Raw genomic sequence first — 12,252 nt, forward strand, 5'->3', positions numbered from 1 at the left:
TTTTTTTTTTGATTCTACAAGCAATTAAAGCTTTAAATGAAATAAGAGGAAGTCAGTTTTGCAGCTGGCCTGGTCAAACCCAGCAGGTTATGTGCTTGTGTGGATCAACAGACAGAATAAAATACTGAAAAAAAACATTTTAATCACACTAATTACAACTTTAGCACGAGTAATTTTATAAATAAAAATAAAAAAATCCCGCCAAACAAACCATATGGTTGAAATTGTACAAAACAGTGAGAATTAATGTTACATCCTTTATTTCCTTAAAGCGCTCCCCATTCCCCACAGTCTTCTTACTAATATATTAACCCAATAAAATTTAAAAGTCACTGTCACTGATTTATCCATACATAGAAATAAAGATTGGTTATAAAAACGTTGCCGTTTTAGCGGAGATTAGTTATAAGCTGAATGTTTGAGTGAATGAGATCTCTGTCAACGTTTGGGCTTGAATTTCTTTTTTAAGGGATTTTATGGAGAAGCTGCTGGGAGAGGAGCCTCCTGAGCTGAGCCACCTCCTGAGACAAACTGCTGATGTGCGACTTCAGACTCACATCTCCTCCTGCTGAGAGCTTCCTGTTTGACTTCTGAAGAAACGAGGAGTCACCAAGTCCACAGGACGAGTCCCGGACCTGCTGCTGCTGCTCACACCCATAAGGAGGCTGGACCGCGGCCTGACCAGTCCATCCCACCTGCGGGACTGTTTTTACCTGGATGTTCGGCTCCACCATGGCTACAGGTGGGCCAGCAGGTCTGCTATCAGGTGATGAAGACATCCTCCCGTCGGGTGGACTTTTGAACCGGAGCTTGTGTGGGAGGTTCCTCAGACCGTCGGATGAGTCTGCTCTCCCGCTCGCTGCCTCACACACCCGTGGATGCTGTGTTGGTGGAGGCCTGACCCACTCATCCAGTGTGTCATCATTAAACCCAGTGCTGTCTGCCTGTGGGACACATGGACGGATGCTGGAGTCTCTACTGCCAGTCTGTGGAGACGTTTCTGTCCAGACACCCTGCACAGGCTGGGTGTGGTGGGTGTTGTAGTATGAGAGGCCATCGGTGTTACTGGGGGTCAAACTGGGTGGTGTGGACAATGGCAGGATGGACACATCAGACGGGTCCTTGACCATCCCGAAGTGAAACTTGAGGGCCAACACCTCGGCCTTCAGGCGAGCGTTCTCCTCCAGCAGACCCAGGACCCTGCGCTCTAGCACCATGTCGTTTGCCCGCCTCTTCTCCCTGGACCTCTTGGCCGCCTCGTTGTTTTTCCTTCTCTTGTCCCAGTAGTTTTCGTCTTTCCTCTCACTGGGGGTGAACTCACGCTTGCGACGCACACCGTCGCCGTTACTCTCATCGAAACCTGCTGCAGCAATCTCCTCTGGACTGGCAAGGCTCTCCTGAAACTCCAGTCCGAAGGAGCGGGGCTCGTATGTCTGCATTTTGAGGTTGGAAACATTTTTCTCAACGTAGGATTCAGAACTAGAACCAGAACCAGAACCTGGTCGTCCATGATCTACAGACTCTGCATGGGGCAGAGGGGGCATCACGTCAAAAACAGGACCCAGAGCTGCCATGTTCAAACTGGACTGCTCGGTTAGGGCTCCACCTAGAGGCGACAAACACAAATGCATGATGTGAGAATTACAGCGAGAGCCAAAGGTGCCACAACCAAGCAAATAAATAAAACTTTAAATAAATAGAAAATATATTGAGTCAATTTATCAAACAGATAATTAAACACTGTATAAATTATTAATTAAAACTTGATTTCAACATGTCTCCCATTCTACAGCTCATAAAAAATACATAACCATGTACTTTAAAAATTACATTTAATACATTTTGGTGGAATAGATATAAATAATTAAGTAAGCAAAAAGTAAAAATCAAATCGTTATTCATAGCATATATTAAATTAATGAGATATGTGCTTCCAGCTGTATTTAAAGGATTTTGTTTATAAATAGTTATTTATTTTTGCCATTTTGGTCCTTGACAACATCATCTATTAGGCAAAAAAAAAAAAAAATTAAAAGTTAAATATTAGATAAGAGCATTAGGTAAAAGCATGCCATAAGTAAACCTTAGACTTTATGTGCCAATTCAAATAATAACAAAAAGTTCATAAGCATCCCGATCAGTTAGTGTAAATTCACAATTAGGTATGGCAATAAAAATCCTGAATTCTCCCCACAACTGAATATGTTGCCTTAAATCAGAAACTTTGTTTCATTTCAGATAAATAAGAAGGAAAACCCCCTCAGTGACACAGAGAGAAGAGAAACTCTGACTTACCTCTTCTCTAAAACTTTATGAGGATGAAAACCCGAAGCCTTGCAAGTCGTGTGGCTGTTTGAGCCCCTCAGAGTCCTGCATCTCTCTGGCATCTCCTCCTCCAGCAGCGGCAGCTGCTGGTTCGTCTGGGGTCGGATCCTCACCCTGAATAACCTCCTCCCTTTTCCCTCCACTCCTCCTCCGCCTCTACATGACGGGAAGCCAGCTGGACCAAAAGAGAACTGCCACCATCTATGAACTGCATTCATAGAAAGAAAAGACTGCATTATGCTTATGAAATTATGCTGCTATGTGATAACAACTACGCATGAAAATGTGCTAAAAAGGGGAATATGTTATTTTATTGTTTGTTGTTGAAAGTCACTTTATGTGAATCACCATCAGTGCATTTCTCCAACTCACAAACTGACTTAAAACAGTGGGATTTGACTCTAGTTTTCTGTTTTTCTCATGTTATGGTTGTTTTAATAAGCAGAGGTCAAAGAGTAAAGCTTTGATTCCTCAAGGCATTTATTTAAATTGGTTGTTGCAAGATGGTACTATATAAGCCCGTAGGAAGTAAATAAGTATAATCAGACCATCTTTAATTTATTTTAGGTTACACTTCAGTAAAAAGTGGCTATTCAAGCAGTTACTCAAATAAGAGTAGAAAACTATTTGGTAAAAATGCTACATAAGTAATAAGTAACTGATGATAATATCTAATTTAAAAACTAAAATAAAAAAATACAAATGAATGACAATTGCAAAATAACAAAATAAGGCAGAAGAAATATTTGATAAAATTATTTTTTTTTTCAACATACACTTAAATGAAAACTTACTGTCTATATTTTAGAAAAGGGTAAGGTACATCCAGCGATAATAATGCACAATTCACTGCATATTTACTTGAAATGGCTCAGCAGACAGAAAATAGCATGTGTTGAGCGGATTTGTCACTCAAAATTATTGTAAAATATATAGAATTGCAAATAAAAGGAGAAAAAAAACTTTTTCAAATAAACATGCACAAAACAACAAGACTTTATCTTAAAACCTGAAAAACATTAAGCGATACTTAATCAAAACATGATCATAATCATCATTCTTTAGGTTTTACTGCAAGGGAGTAAGACTTCCTAAATTTTATTATATGAAATTAAGCTTTTTTACATATGTATATGGAGGTACTTTTATCAGCTGACAATAAAAAGCCAGATTTGTTTTTATTTTCCTAATTCTACCAAGATAATAAAAAAAAGTGCTGTTTCTTTCAGGCATGTTTTGAAAATGAGAAACAAAGCTTCAGATACAAAAAGAAAAACATTTGCAGGTCTTCTAGAAAGATTAAAATCAATGCTGCAGGAACCTTTTTTGCTTTGCGGAGCTAAGCTATGAGGTACTGAGAGACGGCTCAGTGGTTCTGCACAATACAGTGTAAGTAATATAACCAAATCCATACAGAGAATCAATCAGCCTGATTCAACGCCTTCTCTTCAACGTAAAGGCGGGCTGTTGTGTAATGCACAAAGAAAGAGCATCTGAGGACAGTGCAGCGCTGGAAGTTCAGCTGAGGCTAGACGAGTTGAACGACAACAGCAGCATTGTTCACTCTGCTGGACGACGACACTTCCTCCCAAAACAGGGAAGTGGTTCCCATTCAGGCTCTTTGTGTCAGTCTCATTAATGTATATTTTTCTCCTTTTCTTCTTGAAAATCCTCTTGGCAATTGAATAACTGTAATCCTTTCTCTATGACCATGACACAAAGGGGGAAAGCCAGATACGCAAAATCACTGCAGGATAAATAAATAAGCTTCTGGGAACACGTTTCAGTACAAGTTCTCTCACCAGAACTTAAGTGGATTATCATTTTTGTAGTTATAATCACATCACACACTGAATACGTGGGACACCTGGCAAAGATGTGTAAAAAAAAAATTTATCCTTCAGTTCCCTCAGTTTATTTTACTACCCTTACAATTCATTAGAAATGTTCACATTCAAACAAAAACAATTAAAAGGAAAAAGTAAATTACACAAATTTCACAGGTTAGCTAAATATTAACTAAATCCATCTTCTGTTTTCTAAAGTTTCAACAGAAAAAAGAGTTAAATCCAACCTTCAATTTCATCAGAATATATTCAGAGGTAAAAAATAAAAAAAAACAATCCAACTTTGAGAAATATTTAGATTTTTATTCTTTTTGCACAATTACAAGAGCACCTATCAATTCCTATAAAACCAATGAGACAAAGCATTCCTTATATTCCTATTAAATTTTTCAAGCTGAATAATATACTGGACTTTCAAATGACTAAACTTGGACAACCCATTTATCTGGGGTATAAATAAGATGTGACATAGAGTCCCATTTCCCTTTGCCAATATTCAAAATGGGAAAGACAAGAGGACATGTTGCTCAAGCTGCTCCTTATATATATGTAAATGGGTAAAACAAAACAGCAACTCACATAACCTTGTTGAACATCAGAACAATAACTTAAAAAAATAAACTTCACCCATATTCATCTTGTCACCATGCAGGGAGATTGAGAGCACAACATGAACATTTTAAATCCAACATTTCTCATCCTCACTAAACCTGGTCTTTTTTTTCTCATAACCATTTATTCACGGTAAGGAAAGAATAGACCCTGTAGAATGTTGCAGAACTCTAGCAAGGTGTAGCATCTTGAGTTGACACAGATTTAACATAAAAACACTTTTTGCAAATGTTTGTTTAGAAGAAATGCCAGGAAAAGCACTTCTGTCTTCCCAACGAAATTGTAAACAAACAGAGTTTTGTAAACTAAAGGACTTTTTGACAATAAAAACACCAGATGGGTGTGGCATAAAGGGTGAATCAATGTAGCAACAAAAAGAAAATACTTTTTATGACAAATTAGAAATATAACTCAGTTTATTGCTGTACCTCCATGTTTGGTGAGATTTAGAAAGTTTGTGCAAAAAGCCGTCTGAAAACTATCCAAATAAAAATGGTCGAGGACCGTGAGGTCTCTTTTTCTGTCACTTTTCAGAAAAATCTCACTCAGCCAAAGTGCTGTGACAGCTACATAAGCACACTATGAATAAACATGAGCAAGGCGCGTCCTGCAGGTGGAGTTTCATTACATCCTCGAAGCTCGGCGGTGCGGTGACCTTGTTTGACTCTGTCCACGTTCACTGGGGTTCAAATCAGCTCACAATCCCCTCGCACTCAGCCTGTGTCTGCAGCAGCTTTATTACTCTAATCCCCAAGCAGGCGCCTCAAATTTTACACAATCACTGGAGCGTTGCCATGAGGTGCACAGTACTGTATTGCTGCAGTGAAAACAATCAGGGATGCTGCACTGTGAGAGAAAAGGTGCTTTTTGACCAGTTTGTGTTCTTCCCATTACATCTATTTTCTTATTATTCTTTTCAGACCAAGATCCCTCCAAGCCCAGGGAAGCTGGTACAACATAATGTTTGTTAGTGTACTTTTTAAAGTATCGTTTAAGGTTCTCCAAAGTAATCTTTCCCCCTTTTTATCACACATGGATGAATGGTCGTTCTTTATGCTGCGCCAATTAAGGGATCGTAGATCCTGATTATCCTGTTTAAGCTTAACCTTTAACAACAAAATTCCTTCAGATTCCAAGAATATTTTAACGACCCTTTGTGGAAAAATCAAAGCAAACCATTTCTAATTCCTCTTTCCTCATTTGATTTCTCTAGTTGGTTTTCTTAATGACTTTTTGTAAAAAAAAAAAAAAAAAAATTATATATAAGTTCCTGTTATATATGTGTGACTGACGTTTCAGTCACACATCAGACAAGTGACTGAAATTCACTTACAGTAAAAATATAGTTTTATTTACTGTGTATATTTTTGTTCTTAAAATAAGTTCAAACAACTTTAATGACTGGACATTTTAAATTAGCATTTTTTATCAAATCTTTGTCCTTTTTTTTTCCATTAACCCAACTTTTTAGTTGACTGAGAGTGCACACATTTAGTTAACCTTGTCAGTCTGCTAGACTTTGCTTCAGAGTTGCTAGTTACCATGGAGATGCTGCTGGATCAGACAAGAGTCACAGCTGCATCAGTTCCCTTTAAATACCACAACCATTTAGGTGAGCAACGCCACTATCTGATCGTAAGAGGCAGTATTTGGTATTATTTATTCAGCTTTTCATATGACTCAACAAGGTTTTTTGTTTTATATGTTGCTAATTAGCACTATCTTAACCGGTGTTGTTAGTTTAATCTTTTGTATAAACCATTTTGTTGGTATAAATCATTTTATGTTTACAGTGTCTGAGCCTGATCAGCCACTATTTAAGATTTCTTCATGCCTTCTTTGTTGAACTACGTTGAACGTTGTTTTGGGTCCAACTTATGATATCTAAAACATATTTGACATTTTTATAAATAATTTTTTTTTCTCTAGCTTGGTTGTGCAGTCCCTGACTAGGTCTAAATAAATAGCAGGTAGATTGTTGACATTTAACGTATATAGAGGATCTTGAAGGGAAAAAGTTATATCGTCACCTTCTTAAATTAATAGTCATTTGTTGACAAAAGTCATTTTTTCAATAAAAAGCACCACATGTTTCTTCCAAAAGATGTTTTAGGCAAACAACAACAAAAAAGAGACACTTTTGGCAAATATAAATAAATAACGTAGGCCATTATTTTAGAAAGATGACAGAGTGCTACATGCACCACTAATCCATCCGTCTGTCCGTCCGTCAGAGGAAGAAGAGGCAGCAGCCTGAGGCCCGGTCTTCACTCTCTCCAGCTACTTGACCCAGCTCCTCCAAGGGCATTCACACATACACACATTTACGATTATTTTTGCTTGATGAGAATTTAAAAAAAATAATAAAGTACTCTTTAATTGAAGAGACATAATCTTAAACTCAAATATTCAGAAAAATATTACTTTCAATTTGAGTACATTCATCTTCTGAACACGGAAAAACACACTGAGAAGTAAAAGTGTTTTTTTTTCTAACATTTTCAGTGTAATAAAATACTCCTATGCTAAAATATAAAGCTTTTTGCACATCTCCAGGTGTGTTAATTAATTTTTTTCACATAAAGCCAGTCCTCCTTTTGCACAGATTAAAGCTCTGTACAACTGTATGCGGGTTCTGCAAATTTGGATAAATGGAAACTTTCATCACTGTCATTCCTCACTGTATGCGCGCGGTATGTGCCAAATTTTGTGACACTGGCACAGAGCGTGCTTCACAACATCCTGTTGATTCCCACCATGACATAATCAGGATGAATCAGCGGGTGCTCAGTTACATAAGCAGATTGTCATCCAGAAACACAGTAGACTCACCTACCAGTCACTAACATGGCATGAGAAGACTGCCACCTACAGGAAGCAGCTGATACTTCAATTTGTTTATTTAAATTTTTTGAAAGTTTTTCTTCTCAAAAATCTTTTTACTAGAGTCATAGTCAATTATTTTCTGCGGGATCAACAACCAATAATAATTCAACATACTCTGAAATGTAACATAATGAGCCTTTATTTCTTGATTTATGGCAACAATATGTGTACAACTTTAAAACCTCTGTTTGATAATAAAAATAACATTTTCTAATAACATAGTACCTTCTGTTGACATAAAAGATCATAAATATAAATATTATACTCATTTCTAGTTGATAATAAGGAGCTCAAAGTATCAAATATTTAATTTTTTTTAAATGAGAAGAAAAAAAAGAAAATTATTTGATTCTCAACCTATGATTCATTACGACAACCAACAGCAGTTTATGGTGCTTTTGCATAATACAACTGACAGACTTCAGAAGATATCAACTCTTTTTCTTTAATATTCAATGTTTACTTTGTTTTCTTTTTCCTGATGGTCTGTTAGTGTTTAGCTATCTACATGCGTATAGTATATACAGTGTTGGTTTAACAGGCTTTCATTTGTCCTCGTTTAAATTTTGCAGGGTTTAAAAGTTCCAAGTTCACTTTTTATAAGTGGCTAATAAACAAATCCTGCTTTGCTTTTTGTTTTGTCTTTTCATTTCATTTTCATTTAGGACAAATGATGTTGGTCTAACATGTAGAGTTGGTGTTCAGTCTTAGAAACAGGAGAGCTGTTGCAGGTCCTTAAAGTGAGAACATGTGTGGTACAAAGCAAACACACCAACAGAAACATATGTTAAATGAAAAGTACTGCTTTTTCAGGAAGTAATTACCTGAGAATGGCTGTTTAAACGGTGGTTATCAGTAAAATGAGTGAAGACCTCGATGTGAGGTTTTGAGTGGTCAGACATGTCTCTTCATGTGAAGGGCCAGGTGGTCCGAGCGGGAGAAGGCCCTGTGACACAGCATGCACTCATACGGCTTCTGGCCCGTGTGCTTCCGGTAGTGACGCGTCAGTTCATCGGAGCGGGCGAACTTCCAGCTGCAGCCTTCCCATGGACAGCTGTAAGGCTTCTCTCCTGTAAAATTCACATAGCGGTTTCTACGGAGGTCCAAAAGGGCCATAATTCAGTTACAAAAACAATCATCAAATAAAATGCCTTAGTTTTTAGTTAAAAATGCATTTTCAAAGATGCATTATATACATTATAATGCATATATATATATTTCATATATATGAAAATGAATACATTTTCTTTTATTTAGTAATATATTTATTACTAACATTATTCTATGATGTATTTGGAACATTGTTGTACTTTTGGACAACAATGCGGGACAACGACATTTAAAAGCACAAGGCTTTTAAAATACAATGAGTTCAGTTTTTAATTATTCAGTTGAACATTTAATTATGTATTTGTGCATTTTATAAATTCCTAAAACGTCAAAGTAATTACATAAATGCACTGACTTCGAACTGTTTGACTGCTGAAATGTGCTATACAAATAAACTTGAAATGACTTGACATATTTAGTGTAGTTCCCGTTTTTGTAAATGATCACATGTAATCATTAACTCAGCACCTTATTTATTGAATTGTGGCTTTCCACATTAGATACCCATTCTGGTTGTAATTTGAGTGTCTTTCCTTGTGGTTGTTCCTTTGATTACCTGTGTGGGTCCGGAGGTGGGCCTTGAGGTGCGAGCTCTTGGTGTAGGTCTTGGTGCAGCCGGCATACTCACAGCTGTGGATGGCAGGTCTTTTTTTCACCGTGGGCCTCCTCACACGCTTCTCTTCCACTCCACCAGGGGGCAAATGTGGCCTGATCATGATGGGCTGCTGGTGATTGGCCAAATGCATCGTGGCCTGACTGTGGGAGTGGGAGTAGTCACCAAGAAAACTGGAGTTGAGACTAAAATGAGGCACGTAGCTGTAAGGTCGAGGGTTGGGGGTCATGACCTGTGGCTGGATGAACCTGCTGTCTGGCATGGTGCGCAGTGGGTGATGCTGCTGGGTGTAGTAGTGGTTAAAGTCCCAGGAAGTGAACTTAGTGTGACTTCCTCTGCTGTGTCTGTCTCCACTGCCTCCTTGTGGGATGTCAAACTGATTGATATTTTGTACGTTAGGGAATACGCGTCGATCCGGCTGGTTGCTGGTGTAATCATGGTGGTAGATCTCTGGCTGCGCTGATGTGGTTTCAGCAGGAGACATGAGCTCAGCCATGACCCCACTGTTGCCCATCTGCACACCCCCCTGCCCTGTCTGCTCCTTGAACATGCCCACCTCTTGGTACGTCAGGTGTGGGTCGGGTTGTGCCAGTTGTTGACCGTCTAAAGGAGCGTTGAAATCAGGAGAATTTTTGCTCCACTCAGACAGCAGAAACTCAAGATCCAGCGATGTCTGGCTGTCGTCATCCAGGAGCTCCTCCGTCATCTGCTGGTTGACCTGGACCTGCTCAGAGCTGTCTGGTGAAAGTTTGTTGATCGGAGAGTCCAGAGGGAGAGCGCCATCGCTGGACTTCCACACCTAGATCAAGAGGTATGATCATAAGATGACTCCTACCTTCTGATTTTGCATTCCACAAACATCCAAAACTGTATTGAAAATGTACACAATTATACACTTTCAGGATCTGTCATATAGTTAATGAGTATAGTAACTATACTGTATATATATATAGTATACTAAGTAAAATTTGGCAGCCTGTCAGAAAAACCAGGAAAACCCTTCTTAGTTGTTTGCATGTAACACTAACTCAACATGTCTTAGAATGAACAAACAATCATTCCCTTAACCTGAGAGCATGACAGTCATGTTTATCAGCTTGTGTTGTTAATTTATTTTTATCTTATAAATATGTGGCAATTCTGCTACAGTTATTTCTTTTTGGGTCTTTTGTGTAACAAACTTTGTATCTATGGGACACAATCATTAAATTATAATAATAATAATAACTTTTAGTAGTAGCAGTATTATTATTAATACTATCCATCTTTTTCACATTTTCTCACATTACAGACTAAAAGTGTTTTCTTTTTTTTATTTATTGAGATTTTACGTGACAGACTGATGTTAATTTTATTTGTTTTTCACTCATTTTTAACTTGTCCATAGATGAATCAAAAAAGTTTTAAGACAATTAAACTAGTACAAAACAACAGTTGCTGGAGAACCTTTTTTTTTTCTTTTATGATAATCTGAAACTTATGGTATGTATTTGTACTCAGCTCCCTTATTCTGATACCCCGAAATAAAATACAATGCATCCTATTATCTTCAGAGATCATGTAATTACTAAAAGGAAACAGAAAGGGTATGGCACAAAGACAAACCCACAAACAACTGATAATTATACCAGTGCATTGTTAATAATTATACACTTCTTTGTAATGAATAAACTGCACTAAAATGTGCGGCTGCAGTGGCTGAATGACTCATCTGCAAACAGAAAAATGTGAGCGCAGCTCAGACACATGATGAGTAATTGTGATTACGCTCAGTTATGACTCCACCAACATAACTATGACATTTTTCCTGTTTCTGTTCAAACACAGCACATCTGTCACTTTTTTTTTTAACATGTTGGCATGATATTGATTTAAATGAATAAAAACAAAAAAAATTCTATCATTTCCTATTTTGAGAACAGCTTTCATATACTGAGCGAGAACTGAAGGAGTTTTATAAGGGCTCTGCTGCTCTGGAAACCCTAAGTAGCAGGTTGGTTTGCATGTACCTTGGTCTGGCTCTGAGCACATTCATGTTGTTTAAAGCTGGATCTAAAGTGAAAGTTTCAAAAACCAGCCTCAGTAAAATATCATCTAAATACAAAACACTTTCCAATAAGATCAGAAAAAGTTTTGGTTTTTTTACTGATATAATCACAAGCAATACTGTAACCTTATGCAATTTCAGAACATTTTAGAAAACCCTATCAGAAAAATATATATTAACTATGTTACCAACTGCACAGAAAAAAAAAATCTAATTTTACAATCTAACCTTTCCATTTTTCTTAGATATTGTTTTAACTCCAGCTACAATCCTCTCCCCCAACGTGCATCTTTAAAGCTCTTTTTATGTTGTTGTCTTGCCAACGTGCAGAAATAAAACATACAGACATTGCCATACTCACTTTCATGTTGTCAGTGGAGTGAGAAAGACCGGAGAATGAGCTAAAGGAAGGGAGCGTAGCCTGAGTAGCAGCCATCAATCTCTTTGGTGAGAGATTGCAGGAAAATAAATTAAAATACTAACAGTGATTATAATTCTAACAAAGTTTTTTAAAAATTTGCAAAATTTCTCATGACTACTTTCCCCTCACTTTCTAAAATTTCTAAACTTTCTAAAGTTCTAGTCGCCTCAGAGCCCGAGGGCCTCAGAGAAGTAAAGTCTCCTTAGTGCTCATCATTATCTCTCCTGTCTTGTCTGTCTCTGTCAGCTGGTAGTCCAACTTCAAATCTCTCTTTTTCATGTAGCTCTGGACCGTTAGAAGGAGGAGGAGGAGGAGACATGAGTGAATTACTTTACCCTTTCCATTGCTCAACTCTCTGTCTTCTTGTTCTGGAGAATTTAGAGCCAAAAAC

General features: G+C 37.6%; 2 protein-coding genes across 2 annotated transcripts; both read right to left on the minus strand.

Moving 5' to 3' along the window:
- Positions 1 to 13: 13 nt before the first annotated feature.
- Positions 14 to 2,401, minus strand: LOC102229057. Its single transcript, XM_005797288.3, has 2 exons — positions 2,296 to 2,401; positions 14 to 1,606 (listed from the first exon to the last, which is right to left on the minus strand). The coding sequence occupies exon 2, from the start codon at positions 1,572 to 1,574 to the stop codon at positions 465 to 467; it is 1,110 nt and encodes a 369-aa protein (XP_005797345.2). The 5' UTR covers positions 1,575 to 1,606; positions 2,296 to 2,401; the 3' UTR covers positions 14 to 464.
- A 5,398-nt stretch (positions 2,402 to 7,799) lies between these two features.
- LOC102228794 (zinc finger and SCAN domain-containing protein 22-like) lies at positions 7,800 to 12,108 on the minus strand. Its single transcript, XM_014476053.2, has 3 exons — positions 11,802 to 12,108; positions 9,337 to 10,192; positions 7,800 to 8,740 (listed from the first exon to the last, which is right to left on the minus strand). Exons 1-3 carry the CDS (start codon positions 11,874 to 11,876, stop codon positions 8,565 to 8,567), a joined length of 1,107 nt encoding a protein of 368 aa, XP_014331539.1. The 5' UTR covers positions 11,877 to 12,108; the 3' UTR covers positions 7,800 to 8,564.
- Between the last annotated feature and the right edge of the window lie 144 nt (positions 12,109 to 12,252).

This window comes from Xiphophorus maculatus, chromosome 5, assembly GCF_002775205.1.
Source record: "Xiphophorus maculatus strain JP 163 A chromosome 5, X_maculatus-5.0-male, whole genome shotgun sequence".
NCBI lineage: Eukaryota > Metazoa > Chordata > Actinopteri > Cyprinodontiformes > Poeciliidae > Xiphophorus > Xiphophorus maculatus.

Coding starts and splice junctions, on each gene's coding strand:
- LOC102228794 (XM_014476053.2), bottom strand. CDS start 11,876: ATGGCTGCTACTCAGGCTACGCTCCCTTCCTTTAGCTCATTCTCCGGT. Junction 10,193..11,801: donor ACTCCACTGACAACATGAAA/GTGAGTATGGCA, acceptor CTCTTGATCTAG/GTGTGGAAGTCCAGCGATGG. Junction 8,741..9,336: donor CCACCTCCGGACCCACACAG/GTAATCAAAGGA, acceptor TGAATTTTACAG/GAGAGAAGCCTTACAGCTGT.
- LOC102229057 (XM_005797288.3), bottom strand. CDS start 1,574: ATGGCAGCTCTGGGTCCTGTTTTTGACGTGATGCCCCCTCTGCCCCAT.